The sequence below is a fragment of the Myotis myotis genome, unplaced genomic scaffold (assembly GCF_014108235.1).
Source record: "Myotis myotis isolate mMyoMyo1 unplaced genomic scaffold, mMyoMyo1.p scaffold_m19_p_16, whole genome shotgun sequence".
NCBI lineage: Eukaryota > Metazoa > Chordata > Mammalia > Chiroptera > Vespertilionidae > Myotis > Myotis myotis.
In genome coordinates, this window is record NW_023416320.1 from 13,609,457 (window position 1) to 13,633,765 (window position 24,309).

At 38.6% G+C, this 24,309-nt stretch overlaps 1 protein-coding gene across 1 annotated transcript; it reads left to right on the forward strand.

Moving 5' to 3' along the window:
• The first annotated feature begins 95 nt into the window (after positions 1-95).
• DCAF13 (DDB1 and CUL4 associated factor 13) lies at positions 96-23,927 on the forward strand. The gene is made up of 11 exons (XM_036337982.1): positions 96-265; positions 4,607-4,806; positions 5,375-5,482; positions 7,259-7,348; positions 8,450-8,605; positions 12,109-12,186; positions 14,189-14,271; positions 18,071-18,235; positions 20,739-20,874; positions 22,001-22,164; positions 23,017-23,927. Exons 1-11 carry the CDS (start codon positions 196-198, stop codon positions 23,102-23,104), a joined length of 1,338 nt encoding a protein of 445 aa, XP_036193875.1. The 5' UTR covers positions 96-195; the 3' UTR covers positions 23,105-23,927.
• Positions 23,928-24,309: the final 382 nt, after the last annotated feature.

Sequence of the window (24,309 nt, forward strand, 5' to 3'; positions counted from 1 at the left end):
CCGCCCCGGACCCACCTCTGTGGGGAGCTACGGAGCGCCGCGGGGCCCAGCCCGGGAGGCGGAGTCCGAGCTGCGGGAGTCACGTGACCGGAAGTCGTCGAGAAGAAGCGGAAGTAGCATGTGCTAGGGGAGGGGGCGGTACCCGGAACCCGGAGGGGAAAGGCTCGTGGAGTGGGCGAGCCCCCGGCAGCCAAGATGAAGGTAAAGATGCTGAGCCGGAACCCGGACAACTACGTCCGCGAAACCAAGTTGGACTTACAGAGAGGTGAGCCCGGTTCGCAGGGAGCACGCGGCCTGAGTGTGGCCTCGCTTCCACGGAGGAGGGCTGGCGGGGAGCCCGGCGCTGTGGTCTCTTTCTCTCCCTGCCCCGCTTTCGCCAAGGCGACTCTTTACCGATCGGGCATTGGCGGGACTGGGCAGCAGTTAACTCTCCTGAAGTCCTTTTTAAAAGAACTTGGCCTGTGGTCAGTGCGAAAGTTAGCTCCTTGAAGAATGCTTCCGCTCCTCTCCTACCCCCGCCCCCCCCACCCCCCCAGTGCGGCTCCAAGATGGTTCTCAGGTTCCAGCTGTTGGAAAGTGCAGCTTGAATGAGCCACAGTCGTGGATTGAAGGATTTAACAATTAAATTAAGGTTTCTTCAAACCTTACTGCTGCTCTAACTCCTGGCCACTTTGTTACTGAAAATTACCTACGTCTGGATGTAGGAAGAGATACAGGTGAAACAAAGCCATCCGTTTTCTCTCAGGAACAGCTCCTGGAATTGGAAATGGTTAATGAAATTAATGAGTTTTTGTTTATCCGTCCTGGGCTCTTCCCCCATTAACATGCTGACTGCTTATGAATTATATTGTTGCTCATGATAGCTAAGTGACAAGGGGCCAACCAAATGTCAACAGACTATTGTAAGTGAAGATAGTAAGTTCAAAGGCCTTCAGGCAAACATGAACTTGGGGGTCATGTCATCAGAGTTTGTGTAAGGGAGAAGTGATGGAAATTGAGGCTGGAGCACTATTTCATTATTTTGGTTGAGTAATGAGATAGAGGCTATCAGTATACATATGAGCATTGCTAAGAAGTAAATATTCACAAGGTGCTTACAGGTTAAGGAACAAGACGGGAATGTTTTGGATTTGCATTAGGGTATGTCACTTGGATTTGACATCGTCTCCATTTCTTGAACCTGGTTTCATCTTTCTCTCTACTTTTGCCTTTCTCACAAGTAGTTTATATTTACTCTTACTTACCAGTCTGAGTGCATTTTAGGTATTATCTTAATGCAGGAATGAGTGAATGACTGGCTAGTCATGGAATCTCAGTGTTAGGAGGTGATTAGTTATCTGATCTTGTTGTTGAAGTTCTTACTTATTTTCTACTAGAGGCCTGGTGCACGAAATTGGTGCACGTGGTGGAGGGGGTGCCCTTCAGCCAGGCCAAGGGACCCCAGCGGTGCACAATCAGGGCCGGGGAGGGACTGTGGGAGGGTTCCAGGGTGTGTCCAGCCCATCTCACTCAGTCCTGATTGGCTGGACCTCAGCCACAAGCTAACCTAGTGGTCAGAGCTTCTGCCCCTCTGGTGGTCCGTGCACGTCATAGTAACTGGTTGACCGGTCAACTGCCTGCCCCCTGGTGGTCAGTGCATGTCAGAGCAAGTGGTTGAGCGGCCTTAGCATATCATTAGCATATTACGCTTTGATTGGTTGAACAGACAACTGGACACTTAGCATATTAGGCTTTTATTATATAGGATAGGATATATCTTCCTATTTTTTTATACTTCATGATGAAAGTGTTAACAGAAAAATGGAAAAATAAATGTATTGGCTCTGTAAAACATAAGGAAGACATTTGTTACCTTTCTTTATCCTTTCATTCTTGTTTAGCTGTTATTTCCTTGCAAATTTTGTGCAGCATCCATATCCTTATTTGAGTATTTTTATTCATTGACTTGGAGTGGGCAGTGGAGAGCAGTTAGGAGGATCAGGTCGGCAGGGGAGAGCAGATAGGGGGATCAGTCCGGCAGCAGAGAGCAGTTAGGGGGATCAGGCCATCCGGGGGGGAGAGCAGTTAGGAGGATCAGGCTGGCAGGCAGAGGCAGTTAGGTGCGATCAGGCAGGCAGGGGTCCCAGATTGGAGAGGGTGCAGGCCGGGCTGAGGGACCTCCTCCCTACCCCCATGCATGAATTTTGTGCACCGGGCCTCTAGTATACATATACACTGAGTGGCCAGATTATTATGACCAACCCATCAGTACTTCATTGACACTTCCAAAAATACTGAATATTGAAAACTTGCTAAGCAAATACTCTCAAGGTTTTATTATTATTATTATTCGCATAACTAATTCACTTCATTGTACTGAGGGGGTGGTCATAATAATCTGGCTGGTCATAATAATCTGGCCACTCAGTGTATATGGTTGAGGGGGAGAGATCTGCTTAAAAACTCTGTTACTAATGAGTTTGAAGACTACCACTGTGGGGAGCTTTGAAAGTTTTGAGCATGGGAGCAACATGTAAAGGCCGTGTTTTAAAATGATAAATCTGGCGATAGTGTAAACTGCCACCAAATAGAGTCGAGATGATATTATAGTAGTTCAAGTATAAAGTAATAAGGGCCAAAACTTAGTTACTAGAGGTAGGAAAAGAGAGGGAAGAATGAATAAGAAGTATTTCCAAGAGAGTTTGAGTAGGACTTTTTTGGCAAATTTCATCTTCGAATGTGGAAGACGGAATACGTAAGAATGACTGATCTTTAAGCCTGATTGAATGTTGGGATCAGCACTGGTGATGTAAGAAACTTCCACACCTGTAGAGAATTTTTATAAGAATTTATTTGAGCCAAACTGGCAATTGCCAGGAAGCAAAATTTCAGATGCTCTGGAGAATGACAGTTTTGCAGTTTCTTTTATGAGTTTGAACAAGATTTTGCGCTCTCTTGATGGTAGTTTATGCTTATTTCAAAGGTTTGTTAACCTAGATGCACAGAAGCAGTGGACTGGGCTTGCTTAAGGCAAAGACGAACCTTTTACTAAAGAAGTTATGTCTGGGGTGTGACTACACACCATGTCCTGCCCATTTGGGAATTTATGACCAAATCACCCTGTGGGTTTATCTTGTGTAGAATCTCTGTGTTTTTCCACAGACCATTATTATCAGGGAGTCAAAAAGAAGTGACAGCAGCCTTGGCCAGTGTGGCGCAGTAGGTTGGAACATTGTTCCATGCACCAGAAGGTTCGATTCCTGGTCAGGGCACACAACCAAATTGCAGGTTTGATCCCTGGTGTGGTTGCATGTGGGAGGCAACTGATGGATGCTTCTCATCTCTCTCTCTTTCTCTCTGTCTCCCCCTCCTCTTTTCCCTCATCCTCTGCCCCTCTCCCTCACTCCCTCCCCCCTCCCAAAGATACATCTACTTTAGACACTGAGGGTTTTTTAGACCTGTGGGCTTCAAATGATTTCCTAAGCATAATTATTAACTGAAACAGCCTGTTTGGCAGCATAGCACAATAGTTAAGAACATTGAGTCTGGAGCCAGACTTCCTTGGTTTGAATCCTGACTCCATCACTTCATAGGCAAGTGATCTCTCTGTGCCTCAGTTTCTCCATCTACACTAATAAAAGAGAAACATGCAAATTGGTGTCACTCCGCTACACCTACCAGCCAATCAGGGCGAGTATACAAATTAACCCAACAAAGATGGCGGCGGCCACGGAGCTGGAGGCTTGGGTTGCCCCGGCGATGGAGGAAGCCAGGCTTCCCACCTGCCCTGGCTGCCACTCAAGGGAGAGAACAACACGCAGGCATGGCCAGGAGCCTGAGAGATCAACACAGAGGGGCACCTGCTCCAAGCCTCCGTGATATGGCTGAGGTCTGAGCCTCTGCTGCCAGACTGTGGCTTAGGCCATCAGTAGGACATCCACTGAGGGCTCCCGGACTGTGAGAGGGGGAGGGCTAGGCTGAGGGACCCCCACCCTCCAGTGCATGAATTTTGTGCACCAAGCCTCTAGTCTATATATAAAGTGGGAAATAGTAATAGAACCTAATCCATAGGGTGTTGTGGAGATTAAATGAGTTAATATAAGGTATTTGCAACAGTGCCTGACACATGGGAAACAAACATGGAAACTGCTCAATAAATAGCTATAATCATAATCTCAACAGTGTATGCCTGACACTACAGTGATTAGCACTGGAGATTAATAATGTTCCCTGCCCCACAAGTTGCTTAGCGTTCAGTCGGGAAAACATTTATCATGCACTTGTTTTGTGCGTACAGGTGAAGAGTACAATTGAAGGATGTAGTGGAAGTCCTGCCCCTGAAAGCTTACAACCAGTTGAAGGTGTACTAGGACATATAAAAGGGAAAATTATGTGTATATATGGGGTGTAATTATTTTGCAAAAAAAATGCATTCCATGATTTTTTGGCAATTTTGGAAAGGTTTCTGGACAAAAGGTCTTCCACTTTTGTATTCTTCACAGTGCTAGACATAGAACAGTGTCCCTAACAATGGCTTATTGCATAAAAAATTGAATGCTTAGCTGAGGAAGATCACGGAAATATTAAATGTGATTTGTTTTATTAAGAGGAATCATTCTTATTTCAGTTCCAAGAAACTATGATCCTACCTTACATCCTTTTGAGGTCCCACGAGAATACGTAAGAGCTTTAAATGCTACCAAACTGGAACGGGTATTTGCAAAGCCATTCCTTGCTTCTCTGGATGGTCACCGAGATGGAGTCAATTGCTTGGCAAAGCACCCAAAGAGCCTGGCTACTGTCCTTTCTGGGGCATGTGATGGAGAGGCAAGTGTCACTCTAAACGTTGATATTTTAAGCTAAAAATGTTACAAATTTCTTCCTTTAATTTTGAGTTACTGTGGGTTTTCATTGGTTTTATTTCATTTTTATATGTTTTGTTTTCTTTTAATTTTCAGGATTGAATTAGTAATTTCAGTAGTTTTTTTATCTAAACCCAAGAAATTAAAAAATGTAGTAGGTTAAGTCTTAATTTCATAGTAAATAATGGAACATGTTTATAATAAAGATATTTCCGTGTGAGTTCTATTAATAACAGGATGTTATTAATGATTCAACACTTAATTACTTTTCACTCTGTTAAAGAAAGCTTTGAAACACTTTAAACTAGAATCAACAGAGTATTTAAAAGATGGAATGTTCAGCCTTCAGTATACTTACCATTAATCATTGCATTATTACAATCCGAGTATTTTGGTTTTAGCTATCTGATAGAATGATTCATAGCTTTTTTCAGTGTTGAATTTAATTTATTTTTTCTTGGAAAATTGTCCTGTGCCTGAAAATTTTATTGAAATTACAATTTATTGAAATTTCCTGGTATATTTTATCATAGGTCAGAATTTGGAACTTGACCAAACGAAACTGTATCCGTACAATACAGGCACATGAAGGTTTTGTACGAGGAATATGTACACGTTTTTGTGGGAGTTCTTTTTTTACTGTAAGTATAATACAGTTACATTATTAACTCTTTTCAGCATGTATAAGACTGATCTAATTGAGTATTTTCTAAGTTCATTTATTCCTTCCAAGGCTCTTTTGGAGTTTCACAATGCAAAATAACTTACTAAAACCTTGAAAAGTACTAGTTTTCTTTATGTAATCCACCCTTCCCAATGCTTTTTGATTTTTTAATAAATTACCTAATATAATAGTGAACTAATATCCTATAGAACACTGAGAAGTAGGATTAATGCAAGGTGAGGCTAGAAAGGTAGTTTATTTTATTCTGGAGGATTTTCAGTGCTAGGGATGAGTAAGTTGTATTGTGTCAGTTGAAAATCATTGAAGAAATAAATCATTGCGTATGAGGGGAGGTAAAATATACATAACATAAAGTTTACCATTGTAACCATTTTTAAGTGTACATTTCAGTGGACTTAAGTATGTCACATCACTGTGCAATAATCACCACTATCCTTATCCAGAATTTTTTCACCCAAACCAGGTCATATTATGCATTTTGTTTTATAACTTGTTTCATCTAATATTTTGAACATTATCTGCCACACACCCAAGTCTAAGTTACCATAGTGTCTTGACTTGGTCTAGGCTAAGGTCCCAACATTTCTACCATCAATATTTCTTTACCATCTGTACATTTATGAGCACAGTGATAAAGCAAATGATGACTTAACTAACATTATGAAAATAGTTTTGACCTCATGGATCTCTGAAAAATTCTCAGGGTCCTTCAGAGGTCTGTAGTCCAGTTTGAAAACCACTAACATAAATAGTTTCTGGAGTTTTGTGTCAGGCATAGAAGGACTTGATTCATGTGAAGATTACAAAAAGGTCTTCTCTCTAGATTTTTATGTGTTTTCATTTTTCACATTTAAAAGTATGTGGAATTTGTCCAGCTCATTGTGGCTCAGTGGTTGAGCATCGATCCGTGAAACAAGAAGTTACTGGATCAATTCCTGGTCAAGGCACATGCCCAGGTTGTGGGCTGGTGGCAGCTGGTCCATGTTTCTCTCTGATCGATGTTTCTATCTCTATATCTCTCTCCCTTTCCCCTCTCTAAAAATAGATAAAAACAGCCCTGGCCGGTTTGGCTCACTGGATAGAGCATCGGCCTGGGGACTGGGGGGTCCCGGGTTCGATTCCGGTCAAGGGCATATACCTTGGTTGCGGGCACATCCCCAGTGGGAGGTGTGCAGGAGGCAGCTGATTGATGTTTCTCTCTCATCGATGTTTCTAACTCTCTAGCCCTCTCCCTTCCTCTCTGTAAAAAATCAATAAAATATATAAAAAAGTTAAAAAAATAAAAATAGATAAAAACATAATTTAAAATAAAAACATAATAAATAAATAAAGTATGTGGAATTTTCTTTGTATATCAGGCATCAGGTTAGTTCAAATTTTTAAATGGTCACCCTGATATCTAATATCATTTTATTAGAATCTATTTTTCTCTGTAATTTGAAATGCCATCCTATTGCAATATGCATTCTTGCATTTATATGTGACCTAACTTTGTTCCTCTCATTTTATTTTGCTCTACTCATACAATTTTATTTTTAATTTATGTGCCATTTGTGTTTGTTACACATCTTTATTTAGTATAACAAGGTGATATAAATACATCAGTAATTACAATAGTGGCCAAATATTGTATGTTATTTTTAAAACTGGGGGTGTTTATAGTTTGATGTATATGTTGGCAAGTTTAAAAGTTATAAATATTCATTATCATCACCATAATAAATATTTTTAGGTTGGCGATGACAAAACTGTGAAGCAGTGGAAAATGGATGGACCAGGCTTTGGAGAAGAGGAAGAGCCATTGCATACAATATTAGGAAAGGTACAAAAATAAGTTGACCCATACTTTGCCTAATATAATTCTTCCTTTTTCAAATTATTTCATAATTTTAATTTCCAAAAAAGATGTAAATAAGAAATTAAAGATATTAGGCTGTAATAAGTAACCTATTTTAAGCAATATCTAATGGATTGTGGTCTTTTGCAGTTAAAGAATATGAATAGTTCTTCAGTGTTCATTGTGAGAGGGGAACAGGCCTAAGCCGGCAGGCGGACATCCCTAAGGGGTCCCAGACTGCGAGAAGGTGCAGGCAGGGCTGAGGGACCCTCCACCCCCCAGTGCACGACTGTCGTGCATTGGGCCTCTAGTTGTCAATAATGCCTGAAACAAAATTGGTTTCATAGTTGTAAAATGCTTTTCCTCTAAATTCCAAAAGACTTTTGAAATATTTAGTCTTACTCCTACTTCTGTGGTATGGGCAATTCTAAAATTGTGGGAACATTTGTAGGCCTTGCTTTCATGAATAGAAAATAATTAGAAATCTGCAGATGCCGCTAAGTTCTTAAAAGCTTAAAGTATTGGATAAATATTTCCCTCTAATTTGCTTTCAAGCAATTTTTGCCATGAAGTACAAAGGCAGACTTTAATCTGGACCTGAATAGATTTATCACATATTTTAAGTGGATAATATCAAATTTATGAGATTGTATTGCTGTTAACAATATTAGTACCCACCCTCACTGATTTCATTTTTTTCTCTAAATTTTAATCTGGTTGTTGGTATCTGTGTTTCTGTCCTAGGAGTCAGTACTTTATGTGGAATGAAGTTTTTTAAAAATTACCTTTCTATTTCATTAGCTCCTTCAATACCCAATGATGATTTTAAAATTGCTTCAGTGATATATTTTCAAACTTAACTAAATGCATCCCATGTTAACTTTTTTCTTTATTCCCAGAATGTGTGATAAAGACACATCACTCCTTATGGTACTGTCTTTGCCTTTAAGGAAGGGCTTCAAAGAAGTTTCTTTGTGAACAGGGATTTTTCTAAAAAAAAAAAAAAAAATGAGAGGGTAGATAAATATATTTTAAAAATTATTCTGTAGACACGACCTACCTGTAACAATCTCTTTGCTTTTAAAGACCGTGTATACAGGAATTGATCATCACTGGAAAGAAGGAATTTTTGCCACATGTGGACAGCAAGTAGACATTTGGGATGAACAGAAAACCAGTCCTATATGTTCAATGACCTGGGGATTTGACAGTATAAGTAGTGTCAAATTTAATCCAATTGAGGTAATGTTTCTTTTTTGAAATATTTTTTGCTTATTGTTTCCTTATTAATAATTTCAGCTCTGTGTAGGAAACTTTTAAACATGTGATGTAATATTTTCTGAGTTTTGATTATGTTTCTGGCATTTGGTCAACTTTCCAGATTATATCTCAGTTCTAACACCTTTGATCAGATCTCAACACATTTGCCTGCAGTCTAGTCCCAGATAATAGTATTTAGCACCGTTAGAGGAGGTGTGTTCATGGGGTTCGAATTCAAGCAAGTGCTGTACTGGGACAATTCAGTTTTCTTAGACCTTCAACACTTATCTACCACAGATTACATCATTGTACCTTTAAGAAAATGTGAATTATTTTATTTTTTACCTATTTTTTTTTATGGTTAGACAATCATGTATTTTACAGAGTGGCCCCCCTGATATTTCAAGTACCCTCCCCCCTGCCGCCCCCCACCTCCCTGCCCGTACATAGCTATTACAAAGCATTTTTTTTCCTCCATTGACCTCTCCCCAGCCACTCCCACACCCCCCAGCACATGCCCTCATCCCCCTAGTGTCTGCGTCCATTGGTAATGCTTATATGCATGCATACAAGTCCTTTGGTTGATGTCTTATCCCACCCTCCTCCCCTGCCTTCCCTCTGAGGTTTGACAATCAGTTTGATGCTTCTCTGTCTCTGAATCTATTTTTGTTCATTGGTTTATGTTGTTCTCTATATTCCACAAATGAATGAGATCATGTGATATTTATCTTTCTCTGACTGGCTTATTTCACTTAGCATAATGCTCTCTAGGTCCACCTATGCTGTTGTAAATGGTAAGAGTTCCTTCTTTTTTACAGCAGCGTAGTATTCCATTGTGTAGCTTTACCACAGTTTTTTTAATCCATTCGTCTGCTGATGGGCACTTAGGCTGTTTCCAAATCTTAGCTATGGTAAATTGTGCTGCTATGAACATAGGGGTATATATATCCTTTCTGATTGGTGTTTCTGGTTTCTTGGGATATATTCCTGGAAGTGGGATTGATGGGTCAAGTGGGAGTTCCATTTTTAGTTTTTTGAGGAAACTCCATACTGTTTTCCACAGTGGCTGCACCAGTCTGCATTCCCACCAGCAGTGCACGAGGGTCCTTTTTTCTCCACATCCTTGCCAGCACTTGTCGTTGGTTGATTTGTTGATGATAATTTTTATTAACTCTCTTAGAGGTTAGAAGGAGGAGAATTGAGCATTGTTTTCTTTAATTATTTGTAGTTAAATAAGCACCAGTGCTTCATAATAATATGTTAGATTTTGTGCTGCATGATAATTAGTTATGTTTTTCTCTTCTAAAAGTATGAATTGTGATTCCTGATTCCTTCCAGGCCTAAGGGAAGAGTTGGGGATTGGCTGTCACTTACTGTCAGGTCCAAATTTAGGAAAGGAGACTACTCTGAAGGCTAAACTAGCTCTTGGACTCCAGAGCTTTCACGGAGCCTTTTCTGAATATTAACAGTAGGTGCATCGGTAGAGATGCTTTTTCCTATAGAAGGACAAGGAAATTGCTTTCTTTGTAAGCTGATTTTTGAAGTTATTAAGAGAGTATCATATTAGATAGTGTGAGAGAAAGTCCTGATATGCAAGTTTTACTGGTACACTCTCAGAGACCCACAGTTGACAAAAAGAGGGTAGAAAGGCCAAGTCAGAGTAGCAAGGCATAAAAATGGCTTGAGATGCTGCCCCGTGGTGTGAGCTTGCCTTGTGGTGCTGCTAAGAAGTCAGTCAGAGACCCTCCTCCTGCCCCAGGGCGTACCTAGTGCCGACATGCCTTTGCACCTGCCTTTGACCTTGTACAATCCAGGGCTTTCTCTACATTTGTATATTTTTAAAATAAGATTAATTCTATCTTCCAGTGTATTTCACAGGTTTGTTGTCAATGTAAAATGTGATAATGAATGTGAATATTTTTAAGAGGTGTTATCCAAGTTGAAGATGGTGATGTTACTACTTTTTTTTTTTTTTTAAAGGAACAGGCAGGTATTGATTCTCTGAGGGAGGATCTTTTGCTTCTGTGTTTTGGTGAACATCTGTGTCAGAAGAACTGATGACACTTCTAAAATTATAATTATTAGCCATGACCTACGGCCGCGACCATGTTTTTCAAATTTGTCTGTATAATACTCTGTTCAGCTGTGTGTGGGGTTTTTTATTTTATTTTATTTTTTTAACCTCATGAACTGACCTAGTGATAAAAGCAAATGATGTACATGCCTCTTATCTTGTATTAAACTTAATGGAAAGGGCATGTTGCTGGGAACAAATGGAGTGTATTTGTCTCCTCCGGTTATTAATAAATTCTCAGTTAAAATATTGAAGCCTAGAATTCTACTAAAGCCAAAAGTTTATACTAAGCATTACCCCATTTACAGTGTGAAAGTCAGTTTTCAGTCCAGGTAGAATTTCTGCTTTGCTCAGATCAAAGTCTATATTTATCAGTGGAACCTGGTCAGACCTTGAGAAGGGTCTGAATGAGACACCAAGAAAGGTTGAGAGGAGTCACTAACTAGGAGAAAGTCTCAGAGAGGAAGTGATGTAAAAGGAGTGTTTTGGAGGTCATGATGTGTTTTCTTTGAACTTTGTACACACATGCAGTAGGAGCTGGCCTTACAGATATTTAGTAAATAAGTCTTGTTCTTTTTAACACTTGCTCTATGAAGCAATTAGTAGGCAGAAGCCAAGAGTTCTTGGCGTCAGGAACCCTGAGTGAGGAGGAATGGTGCTACAAAGGGTGGGGTTCGGGGCTCCATTGGTAGCTACAGGGCTTATTTTCACCAAATGCCAAGGGTTGTGTAAGTACCTTGCACATTTACAACTGACTTACAAGTGAATATTTGAAACATCGTGAACCAGTTAAACAAAAGATAGGCCTAATTTATACGGAGAGCTAATATACCTGAGGACATGTTTAACTACTAATAAAGTAATAATTTACATAATTAGAAAATAGTGTCATGCAGATATTAACTCTTAAATGACACTGCCTAGTGTTGCAGTTACCATAACATTGACATATTTCCACATTTCAGTGTATGTTGGTACAACTCTCTGAAAGCGATTAGCCATAAATTTTTTAAATGCTTTTTGATTCAGTAATGCCTCTACTGAAATTTTATCCTTAGAAAAGCTAAGTGTGTAAAAGCGTTTATTGAAGTGTCATTTATAATACTGAAAAATAGAAACAGGTCTAAGTGAATCATGGATAAATAAAATATGTTCTGTTATAAAACAGAATACAGAATTATATATATGTTATCACTGGCATCTAAAATATATACATGAGTTTTTACAATGAAAATATTTAGGTTGCTGAGATTATGAGTGATTCATCATATCCTCTTAAAGTGGACTTTAATGTTATAACTTTGTATCCTAAACATAAACATTAAGTGTAATTAAATGATTTGTTCCCTGAATGGACATGGTTTGCTGCCAAGACTGGCTTTTAACTGGTGATTGTTGTACTTATTTTTAGACATTTCTCTTGGGAAGTTGTGCTTCTGACAGGAATATAGTACTATATGATATGAGGCAAGCTACTCCTCTGAAGAAGGTAAGTTTCAGCTTGTCTTCAGCTTTACACAATTGTTAACGCGTTCCTTGGTAAATTGAGCTACAAAATAAGGAGTAAATGTATCTTCGGTGTTTTAAAAAATTCTTTTTCGTTGAGATGTTATTAGAACCCAAAGTGGCATTCTCTCAGCTCCCTATACTTTTTAGAGACCCTGATTGCCACTAGGGACTGTAACCTAGCTGTCTTTGTGTCTTCCATAATACCAGTACATTTTAGACATCTAGTTAATACTTATTAAGTTGAAAGTTCTTTAATTGAAAGTATTGCATCTCTTTATTTCAGGCCCCACGATTACTATATGACACAGTATTTTATTCCAGAAAGTTTTATAACTAATTTACATAACTAGCTTTATTTGTTTAGTTACAGGCTGACAGGTACTAGTTTGGCATTTTATTTAAACAAACATTATCCTGTTCAAGGTGACAGATTTCCCAATGGTGCAAAGTAGCCATTCCAGGAGTTAGATACCGAAGCTAATAGAACCTCAGGCTAACTCTAACGGGAGAGAAATATTGTCAGTAAAGAGAAGAGTGCCAGTATAAGAATTGTGAGCATACAGGAAGGGATAGACATCATTGATGTACCATGAGTTCATCGTCATAGTCCACATGTAGGAAAATGCTTTTAATATTTTTGTTTCTTAGTCATTTTTATAACATGTAGTAAATGTAGAAATATAAGAAGTAGAGTATATTCATTGACGTTTGAACTTGAAAAGTGTGGTAACCTTTCCAGAGTACCACTTTGATCATTTCTCTCATTCATGTATTGTAGTGGGAAGATCCTACATGAACTTGTGTTTTAGACTTTAAACAGTAACTTAATCTGTGTTTCTTCTGTAATATGGTGATATCAGTAACAACACAGCACATTGGTGAGAATAAAACATGATACTTTAAGCAGTTAGCAGAGGCTAACTTGAAGTACTAGTTAAATAAGTAGTAGTTTGCCCTAACCGGTTTGGCTCAGTGGATAGAGCGTCGGCCTGCGGACTGAGGGGTCCCGGGTTCGATTCCGGCCAAGGGCATGTGCCTTGGTTGCGGGCACATCCCCAGTGGGGAGTGTGCAAGAGGCAGCTTATCGATGTTTCTCTCTCATTGATGTTTCTAACTCTCTATCCCTCTCCCTTCCTCTCTGTAAAAAATCAATAAAATATATTAAATAAATAAATAAATAAATAAATAAATAAGTAGTAGTTTCTGCCCCCTCTGCCCTTGTATTCTCAATGTTTGGATGGTGTTCTGTTACTTTTAGGTTTCAGACAAGAGCTGTTGCCTGGCTTTCAAAACTGTCCAAAATCTGGTCTCAGTATATATTCTATTTATGTATTTGTTTCAGTTAGTAAGGACATATAAATAGGATTTGTCACATGCAGGTCACCTTGATGGATGCAGAGAAGCTATTTTCTATTGTTTCTTTGTTCTATCTACTAGACTCCCAGTATTTCTCTCATTTTTTCTCTCCTAAATGTATAGTTCTCAGTCAGATGGTATTTCCCCACCAGGTATATTTTTGGAAATGTGGGAGGGGCATTTTAGAGACTGCTAGTGGCATTTAGTGGGCAGATGCCTGAGAGGCTAAACATCCTACAGTGGGCAGTCACACACAGCAAAAGATTTTCCTACTCAAAATGTTCCTGTGGACAAGCTCTATAATATACGGTTCTTCACAGGTTAGCTTCAATCATGTCTCATTTTCCTGATTAAAATGTAAGTTATTTGAGGTGAAGAGACTATTTATTAAACATTTGTATATTTTTCAATATTTACATCTCTGCCTGTGTGTTCAGGAAGCAATTATTGGTTGATTTCTTTTCCTATTGTACCAAGTTGAGTACCTACATAATAGGTATTTACTAATTAATGTAAATATTTGCTTAAATTAATGAAAAAAGGGAAGGAGATGAAATTGGGACATGTATTCATTTTGGAGGGAATTGATTTCATAGTAATAGATTAGGGTATGCTTCCTTTTTCAGGTCATCTTAGATATGAGAACAAATACAATTTGTTGGAACCCTATGGAAGCCTTCATTTTTACTGCAGCAAATGAAGATTACAAGTAAGTTTTCCTTTTTTAAGAACTTACTTATTTCTATCAGAAACAGCTCATTTGTATGTCTTACTAATAAAATATGTTTCCTACTTAGTATTCCCCTCTCTGTCTCTCTCTCTATCCTATCTAATAAAAGACAAAAAGGGTAATTGACCATACCTTTGCTACACTTCCCATTGGCTAATCAGGGCGATATGCAAATTAACTGCCAACTAAGATGGTGGCCGGCAGCCACACAGCTGAAGCGAGCAGGAGGCTTGCTTGCTCCAGTGATGGAGGAAGCCAAGGTTCCCCACCTGCCACAGCCTGGCTCTGAGCTCCGTAAGCAACAAAGTTTCAATTATAGAAGCTAAACAAACCCCGGATACCTGCTTTCAGCAGGCCATAGCCTCAGAGCTGGGAGCGAGCAGGAGCTGGCTCTGAGCTCCAGTGATGGCAACAAAGTTTCAATTATAGAAGGTAAACAAACCCCAGAATAAAAAAAAAAAGAAAAAAAGGAGAGGCTGGGAGCTTCAGTTGCCAGCCAGCCTAAACACGGCCCTCAGTGGGGACCCCCACCGTAGAGGGGGTGTGGCCAGCCTGAAAACAGCCATCAGCCCCTCATCCAGGCTGGCCAGGCACCCTATTGGGGACCCCCACCCTGAAGGGGATGTGACCAGCTGCAAACAGCCATCAGCCCCTCACCCAGGCTGGCCAGGCATCCAAGCGGGACCCCCACCCTGATCCGGGACACCCTTCAGGGCAAACCAGCCGGCCCCCACCCGTGCACCAAGCCTCTATCCTATATAGTAAAAGGGTAATATGCAAACTGACCCTAACAGCAGAAAGACTGGGAATGACTGGTCACTATGACACACACTGACCACCAGGGGGCAGACGCTCAATGCAGGAGCTGCCCTCTGGTGGTCAGTGCGCTCCCACATTGGGGAGCTCTGCTCAGCCAGAAGCCAGACTGATGGCTGCCAGTACAGCGGTGGTGGTGGGAGCCGCTCCTGCCTCCTCAGCAGCACTAAGGATGTCCGACTGCAGCTTAGGTCTGCTCCCCGCTGGCAAGTGGACATCCCCCAAGGGCTGCCGAGCTGCCAGAGGGATGTCTGATTGCCAGCTTAGGCCCAATCCCCTGGGGAGCAGGCCTAAGCCAGCAGGTGGTCATCCCCCCAGGGGTCCCAGACTGTGAGAGGGCACAGGCCAGGCTGAGGAACCCCCCCAGTGCACAAATTTTTGTGCACCGGGCCTCTAGTATATATATATTATCTGCCTACAAAACCGAAAATGTTTATCTGTCCCGTTACAGAAAAAGTTGGCTGATCTCTGAGTGACTGAACCATACATGTTTTAATAGAAACTAAAATTATCTGCCTATATATATACCAAATTGGAAAAGAGCTTTGTAGAAAGTAATCGCAGTTTTCAAAATGATGTAGAAAAGGATAATAAACTAAGACCTGTGGACCAAATTTTATCTGCTGCCTATTTTTATAAAGTTTTATAGGAATACTAGAGAACTGGTGCACAAATTTGTGCATGGGTGGGGTCCCTCAGCCTGGCCAGTAATCGGGGCCAATGGGGCTGATCAGGGCCAGCCGGCTTGGGGAGGGTGGGGCGGAAGGGGGGAAGAGACTGCAGGAGGTTAGCCGGCAATCCAGGCCGAGCTGGCTCGGGGCAGGGACCGTGGGAGGTTGGCCAGTCACGGGGGGAGGGGGGAAGGAGGGGTTGGCTGTGGGAGCACACTGACCACCAGAGGGAAGCTCCTGCGTTGAGTGTCTGCCCCCTGGTGGTCAGTGCATCATCATAGCGACCAGTTGTCCAGTTGTCATGGTTGCTTTGGCTTTTATATATATATAGATAGCCACATCCTTTATGTACTGAATATGGCTGCTTTTTTGCTATCATGCCTAAGTCAAGTAGTTGCAACAGAGACTGTGTAGCCCACAAAACCGAAAATGTCTATCTGTCCCTTTACAGAAAAAGTTGGCTGATCTCTGAGTGATTGAACCATACATGTTTTAATAGAAACTAAAATTATCTGCCTACAAAATTTGTAGCTCTTCAGATAGCTGGTACTCATATAGTCATCTTATCAGCTGTCACTGTTACTTCAGTAAGACAAAAGGAAAAATACAATTTTAGTCTTTACCTTAGTATTTGCAGATATGTTACTCTGTGACTCCATGTAAAGGTTCATCTAGATGGAATTTTATAATTCCTTGTATATTGCTTTAAAACTTGAAGCATTTCACATTGGCTCTTTTATTGTATCTTTGTAGTATCTCTGTAGAGTGGGTAGGACATATATGTAGTGCAATGCCTATGGTAGATTCTTCCTGCGTGCGTGTGTGAACGTGGAAGCTCATCATTGAGCTGAACTTTAGATCTTCTGCATTTAAATTCTTTGTTTTTTCTACTATTAGTGAAAGCTCAGAAGTAGGAATTATTACATGATGTTTCACTGATACTAACTAAAAACATGTATTTTGACTTTCTGTACTAAAAAGAAGCTCACTTGGACTCTCATTAACTAGCGATACCAAAGCAAATTAAATGAAGCCCTTTGGGCCTTTATTGACATTTTGAAATTAAGTGGCCTGGTTTTAGTTAAAGGCGATGAAAGCATGTCTTGTGTACCCAACTTTATTAAGGTTTCTAAAGTGTGTTTTAATTAGCTATTTTGTCAAGATGAGTACAGAATACAAAACTGTGGTATTCTTGGGGAACTGAATCAGTGTTACATGATGTCAATATGTCTTAGTATTGGTGATGTTTATCTTGATCACTTAACGTGGTATCTGCCAGATTTCTCCATTATAAAGTTACTCTTTTTTCATTTTGTAATTAATACATATCTTTGGGGAGATAACTTTGGGGACATAATTATGTAGATATCCTATTTCTCCTCAAACTTTTGCTCACTAATCTTAGCATCTTAGGAACTTGGTCACAGTGATACTGTGTGACTATTGTCCATTGTACATATTGGCTTATTTGAAGTACTCATTATTCTTTTAGCTAGTCATTAAGAATTTTTAAACTTTGACAATCATGGAGTTATTTTTACCAGTTTTGCACAAAATATAGTTTTCTAATTTTAGTATACTCCTTAAAAAGCTGTGCTCACTCATATATATCACTGATTGGAGAATAAATTGGTGCAACTTTGTTAGAAATGATATGTCATCTCAAAAGCCATTATTAAGTAGGACTTAATAATCCTACTTGCAGGAATCAGTCCAGATTTAATTGAAATAATCTCATTCAATCAAAGATTAAGTATCAAAATTCAAATATTAGAATTTCATTTAAGAATTATTAATAAATGATTTTAAACAAATTGTAAATTAATTTATTTAAATAGGCAACTATTAAAATATTTTCAAAGATTGCTTAACGGATAAATGCTCATAATATGCTACTTGAAATATCAGAATATAGAGCTTTATTATTATCTCAATTGTATTTAAAGTATACATTTAATTTGCATAATGAAAAGATTAGAAATATACTGTGCTGACTTTCTCATGGTGGTAGAATTAAAGGTGAGTTTTGTACTCTGTACTTCTTTGAAATTTCTACATTTTCTACAAGATTTATGTTTATAAGGATAAAAGTGTGTGAGTGTAATCTTAAGGAATAATAAAAACTACTGATATTTTTTCCTATCCCTTACCTGCTGTGTGAAGAATTGAGCTGTTTATTTAGGTGTGCATTATTTAGCTAGAAGTCTTACTTTCACTAGTGTCTCTTACTCTTAGTACTGCATATGCTGCTTTATAGAAGTTTGTATCAAATAATTTAAATCCTTTTACAGCTTATATACTTTCGATATGCGCGCACTGGACACTCCTGTGATGGTGCACATGGATCACGTGTCTGCGGTGCTGGATGTGGATTATTCTCCCACCGGGAAAGAGTTTGTGTCCGCTAGTTTTGATAAATCTATTCGAATCTTTCCTGTGGACAAAAGTAGAAGCAGGTATGTTGCCACCAATAAGCCACCTATTTTTATTTTATTTTTCCTTGTCTTGACCATTGTTTATCTTTTTTTAAAGGTTGGTTGTGTTATATGATGGGGCTCACACCCTGGTATTGTGCCTTGGAGCAACAACTTTCACTGCATCGTCTATGGGCGAGACATCAGCCTGCTGGCAGTTTCTTTCATTAAACAGGATATTTATATAACTTGTTGATATAAAATTTTAGAATTATTTTTAAATGTTTTATAGTAAACTTTTACAAATAAAAACTATTTTTTAGAGCAATTTTAGGTTTATAACAAAATTGAGAGGGCGGTACAGAGAATTTCTACATACCCCTTACCTCATATATGCACGGCCTCCCCCATTGTCAGCATGATTCACCAGAATGGTACATTTATTACCACGGTGAACCTACCTTGACACATCATAGTCACCTCAAATCTATAGTTTACCTTCAGGTTTACTCTTGGTGTTGTACATTGTATGGGTTTGAACAGATGTGTAAAATGATATGTCTCCATCATTATACCAAAATATTAAACTTTAAAAAGTTTTTGATTTGATAGTAAAGAACTTAGATAAGTTTTAGGTAAGAACTTAGATATTTGATAGGTAAGAACTTAGATGCCATTTTAAGGTTTTTGTGGATGTTTTAAATATGTTTTTATTGAATTCAAAGAGAGGGAGAGACAGAAACATCAATGATGAGAGAGAATCATGGATCAGCTGCCTCCTGCATGCCCCACACTGGGGATCAAGCCTGCCACTTGGGCATGTGCCCTGGGAATTGAACCATGGCCTCCTGGTTCATAGGTCGATGATCAACCACTGAACTATGTTGGTTGGGTGAACAGGTTGGTTTTAATGTTTACCAAAGTGTGATTGAATTTCCTAATATTTACATTCATTAGGTGGCTGGGAGGGTGGAGGGGGAACAGCCTGTTAAATATGTAGAGATTATTCCTGGCCGATGTGGCTCAGTTGGTTGAGCGTTGACCTATGCACCCAAAGGTTGCTGGTTTGATTCAAGTCAGAGCACATTCTTATGTTGCGGGCTCAATCTCCAATAAGGTGTGTGCAGTAGGCAGCCGATCGATGTTTCTCCCCCACCCCCCCTTCCTTCCTCTCTCTAAAATCAATAAAAACTTTTTTTTTTTTTTTTTTTAAATATATTTTATTGATTTTTTACAGAGAGGAAGGGAGAGAGATAGAGAGTCAGAAACATCGATGAGAGAGAAACATCGATCAGCCACCTCCTGCACATCCCCCACCGGGGACGTGCCCGCAACCCAGGTACATGCCCCTGACCGGAATCGAACCCGGGACCCTTCAGTCCGCAGGCCGACGCTCTATCCACTGAGCCAAACCGGTTTCGGCAATAAAAACTTTTTTAAAAAAAATATAGAGGCTATAAGAATTGAGTCTTGTAAAAGCAGAGCATTGAGAGGATTAAAAAAAGCAATCTAATCTATTTTCATTTTAATAGGATGTTCTTTCTAACCATTTCCCCATTTTTAGAAGTAATTTTATTATGGTTTATGTACATGTTCATTCAAGAGCTCAAAGCCTGTCTGTTAAGAACAGTGTAAAAGACTAGTTTTGTGAGTGTACTTCAGGGATGCCTTTATAGATGGGAACTCTATTTGATTTGGTCATCATGTGTATGTTTTCTCTCACTGGGCAGTTTGCTGAGCTTCTTTCTTTCCGCTCAAGTAGTCTGCATTTTGAATAATTTTTAATCCATATGTGGAAAGTTTATTTCTCCAGAAGTCTCATCTTTTTATTTTTTCTGACCTTGTCTTTTGCTTTTTAATGCTCTTCTTCACACTTCCCAATATAGTATCTTCTGTGAATTCACTTAGCGTATTTCACAGCCTTTCCAAATAGGTATGATATTTGACAGCTTCGTTCATTGAATTATTCTTACCTCAACTCATCAGACACTTCTATAGCCCTCCCTTTTCACACATGTCAAATCAACTCTCACTTCAGTTAATTAAGCTTTTTAAACAGTTTGACCAAAACATAAATCGTGTATTAGAATCAACATAGCAGAATGTGCTCTTAGAATCCATTGCATTTATTTTGTTTTCCTGAGAAATAAAAAAAGAAAAGTATGATGATTGACCAGAATTGATTTGGAGGGTGGTGGAGGCTTTTAAAACAACAATCCATTTCTTATTGTTAAAACATTTTTCAGCTTCAACATATTTTATTTGTCTTATATGACTTCCATTATTTTATGAACTTTTCTGAGCATCTAGTTTTACTTAGTTTGTTTATATTTTTCTTATTGCACTGTAACTTCTTAAAGACAGGAAAAATTTTCAGTTCCCCAGCACTTAGCATAGAATCTTGTTTGACTCAAATGAATTTGAATTTCTCTTATACTAGTATTCTCTTAGGACTCAAAAATGGTATTCTGATACTTGCTAGGCAGTGGTTCCAGAAAATCTGTACCAAAATCCTAGGGGTTTTAACTTAATTCCTCTTCTACAGGGAAGTATATCACACTAAGAGAATGCAACATGTTATCTGTGTAAAATGGACTTCTGACAGCAAGTATATTATGTGTGGATCTGATGAAATGAACATTCGTCTATGGAAAGCTAATGCTTCTGAAAAATTGGGTGTGGTAAGAGACCCCACTCTCTTTCATTGTCAAGTAAAGCTAGTTTCTAATTTTATTGGATATCATATTGTAAAGAGAATTTATTTGAAATGCGTTAGGTATTTTGATCACATTGGCATAATCGTAATAAAAAGAAATGCTGTCACCAAAACGGACAAGGCTGTATAGAGATTTACCTTTTTTCATGTTAAAGGCATCTTCAGAGGCCTTTGTCAAATCAAGTGTTTGATAATGTTTGAGCCTTCTTGATTCTTTATGTCTCCCTTGAGGTAGGGAGAGAAGATTTAGGGACTGGAAGTGCACAACTTAGAACACCTATTTCTTCTGATGGTTACCTGGCAGATTAAAGGCTGCAGGTCCCTTTGAGGTCTTTTAACATTAAAGACACAGTGAAACACATAACTTTAAAAAAGCTTCAGACTTTAAAAAAGATTCAATGAAAATATAACAAATATCATTGGCTAGCTACCTCTGGGTTATGGGGTTATGGCTATTTTTGTTTGGTTTTGATGTTTCTCTAAATGTCTCATGTTTCATCTAAGAAACATACAGAGTATTTATATCAGAAACACATTAAGTTTAAGAAGGAAAGGTTAAGGGTGAGTTATTTTCTGCCTAGCCCTGGTAGGAAAATCACAAGATGATAAGCAGTAATTAAAGACAATTCTATTTTAGGTTTAATGATTGCTAAGTATTATACTCTAGGTTTCAATTCATTATTAAATGTTCCTCTAAATCTTATCATCCTTAATATTGTTAAACAAAGACTAGTTATCACAGAATGGAACACTTATTCCTTTCTGTTCAGTAGTTGTTTCTACAGGAAAAAAACACCCGCGTGATTAATGTAAGTGGTTCGTTGTATGTCTAGCTCAGTGGTCCACATAATCCTGATCCCTAAACTGCTGTTTTCACTTGATGGCATTTGTCTACATTGTAGGCATGCAGTCTAAAAGGAAATTCAGTGCTCGCATATTACTATTAACGTAACCTTGCAATTGGCAGTTTTGGTTGCATATCATAAAAGTGTAGTTTTGGGGGAAATTTTTGGATCCCCCCCAGCTTTGTTATACTGAAGCAAAACAAAGAACACACCATTTATTAAAATATCAAAATGCATTTTTTTCAGCTTACATCACGAGAAAAGACAGCCAAAGATTATAACCAGAAGTTGAAGGAGAAATTTCAGTATCATCCTCATATAAAACGTATCGCTCGTCACCGCCATCTACCGAAACCGATCTACAGCCAGATTCAAGAACAGCGCGTCATGAAAGAAGCTCGCCGACGGAAGTATGTTCTGGGGCATTTGACTTTTTCTAATTCACCTCCCACCCCCAATATCGTGAAAAACAAACAAAAACCTGCCTTTCAAGGGAACAGTTCATGTGCATTAGAAATATTTTTGATATATTTTTTTTCCTAATAAAAAGGGGGAGCAACAGTCATATAAGATTGTGAGAATTTCTAATACCTATTTTTGAGAATATGTTTAAAGGGCAGATAATGAAAATGACTTTTATCAAAATAAGAAAATTCTTCTGCTCATACTAGAGGACTGTTACAAAGAGACAATGTCTTTAAAAATTATTTCTAATGTAGCTACAATTAAGAGATATTGTGTATTTTCAAAGATAAAGAATACCAAGAACTCATAGTGCAAATTTCATAAATAAAAATTTTTTCTAATATGCTTCATCATAACATCTGGAATCTAACTTTTTGACTCTAACACAGAACTCATCACTATTTCCCGTAGAATATTCTTCTCTTTGCAGTTCTTGAATTCATGCAAAGTATTATAGAAATTGTACAATGGAGCTCTTTTTTTAAAAAATTGTACTAAACAAAAGATTATTTTTCTGTCTTTGGGTAGATACTGGGCTTGAGTTTAAATATTTTAACAATTCTGCACATTTTTTAACTTATAAAGGACACTGATTAGTAATAAGAGAAATAGCAAGTACTTAGGATAACAAAAGTTTATTTTTTAGCTATTTTTTACTAATCCATGTGAAAACCTTTTTTTTTCAATAAGTGGTTTTCCAGTGAAAGAAAATGTTTTGTGATTTTTCTGAGAAAGTTCTATTTGTTTAAGTTTCTCATAAACTTGCTTATATTTTATATATTTTGTCTTATTTTCAGGGAAGTGAATCGTCTCAAGCATAGCAAGCCTGGATCTGTGCCAATTGTGTCAGAGAAGAAGAAGCACGTAGTGGCAGTTGTGAAATAATATTTGGTATTCCTGCCAATACTGGCTTATAATTATTTGTTACATTTTGATTTGTAAACTCTACAAATAAAAATACAGTTAATCCTTGAACAATGTGGGTTAGAACTGGCCGGATCCACTTATATGCAGATTTTTTTCAATTAATATACAGTTGTTTCTAAATATTCCTGGGTTGTACATCCATGCATTCAACCAACCTTAGATCAAAGCAGTATTTTCTACTTGAGGTTGGGAATCCGTGAATGTGGAGAGCCGACCAAAGTTATATGTGGACTGCTCATGGGTTCACCACCCCAACCCCCACGTTGTTCAAGGGGTCAGGTGTACTAGCTCTAGTATAACAGATGGGTTAGTTATATTTGTAGAGCTTTACCATTGCTCATTTTAGCTAACCTAAAAAATTATCATCAAAGGTGGCCTGATTGATAAAACTATGCAACATTTGATCCTTGATCTGCTTTCTTATTTCCCTGAAGAATACAGAGTATTTGCAAACTAACTTATTTTTTCTGTTAGAAATTGCAAATATAATTTTACTTTTTTTGATCTATTATTGTAGACACTGTGCATTTAAATTTACATTTAAGACCAAACATCTCCCGTATTATCTTTAATATTACTTTGAATAATGATTGCAACGTTTCTTGTTAGGATTTTGCATAACATGTAGAAGAATTAGTACATTTTTCAATTTAATTTATTTTCTGTACTTTATATTTGGCTTTTTGAAGCTTTCAAGATCAGCCTGCATTTATGTAACTTTCTTAAATGATAATAATTATAATTATGGTCAAGTCACAATAATAAAACATCCTTTTTCTCAGAATTATAACTTTGATCTATTCCTGCTAAATTATTTCTCTTCAGTCTCACTAAGACATCAATAGTTCTGTGTGACATGCTGGGTTTTTGTGTTTTTAAATCATCAGCTTAGTAAACTCTTATTATAGGTATCTATACTAATAAAAGAGTAATATGCTAATTAGCCAGGAGACCTTCCGGACAAAGCCATGGTGGTGGGGCTGAGGCAGAGGTGGTTAGGGGCAATCAGGCTGGCAGGGGAGAGCAGTTAGGGGGATCAGGCTGGCAGGGGAGGGCAGTTGGGGGCAATCAGGCCGGCAGGGGAAGGCAGTTGGGGGCAATCAGGCTGATGGGAGGGCAGTTGGGGGTGATCAGGCTGGTGGGGGGAGGGGAGTTGGGGGCGA

Coding starts and splice junctions, on each gene's coding strand:
- DCAF13 (XM_036337982.1), top strand. CDS start 196: ATGAAGGTAAAGATGCTGAGCCGGAACCCGGACAACTACGTCCGCGAA. Junction 4,807..5,374: donor CTGGGGCATGTGATGGAGAG/GCAAGTGTCACT, acceptor ATTTTATCATAG/GTCAGAATTTGGAACTTGAC. Junction 18,236..20,738: donor GTGGACAAAAGTAGAAGCAG/GTATGTTGCCAC, acceptor CCTCTTCTACAG/GGAAGTATATCACACTAAGA.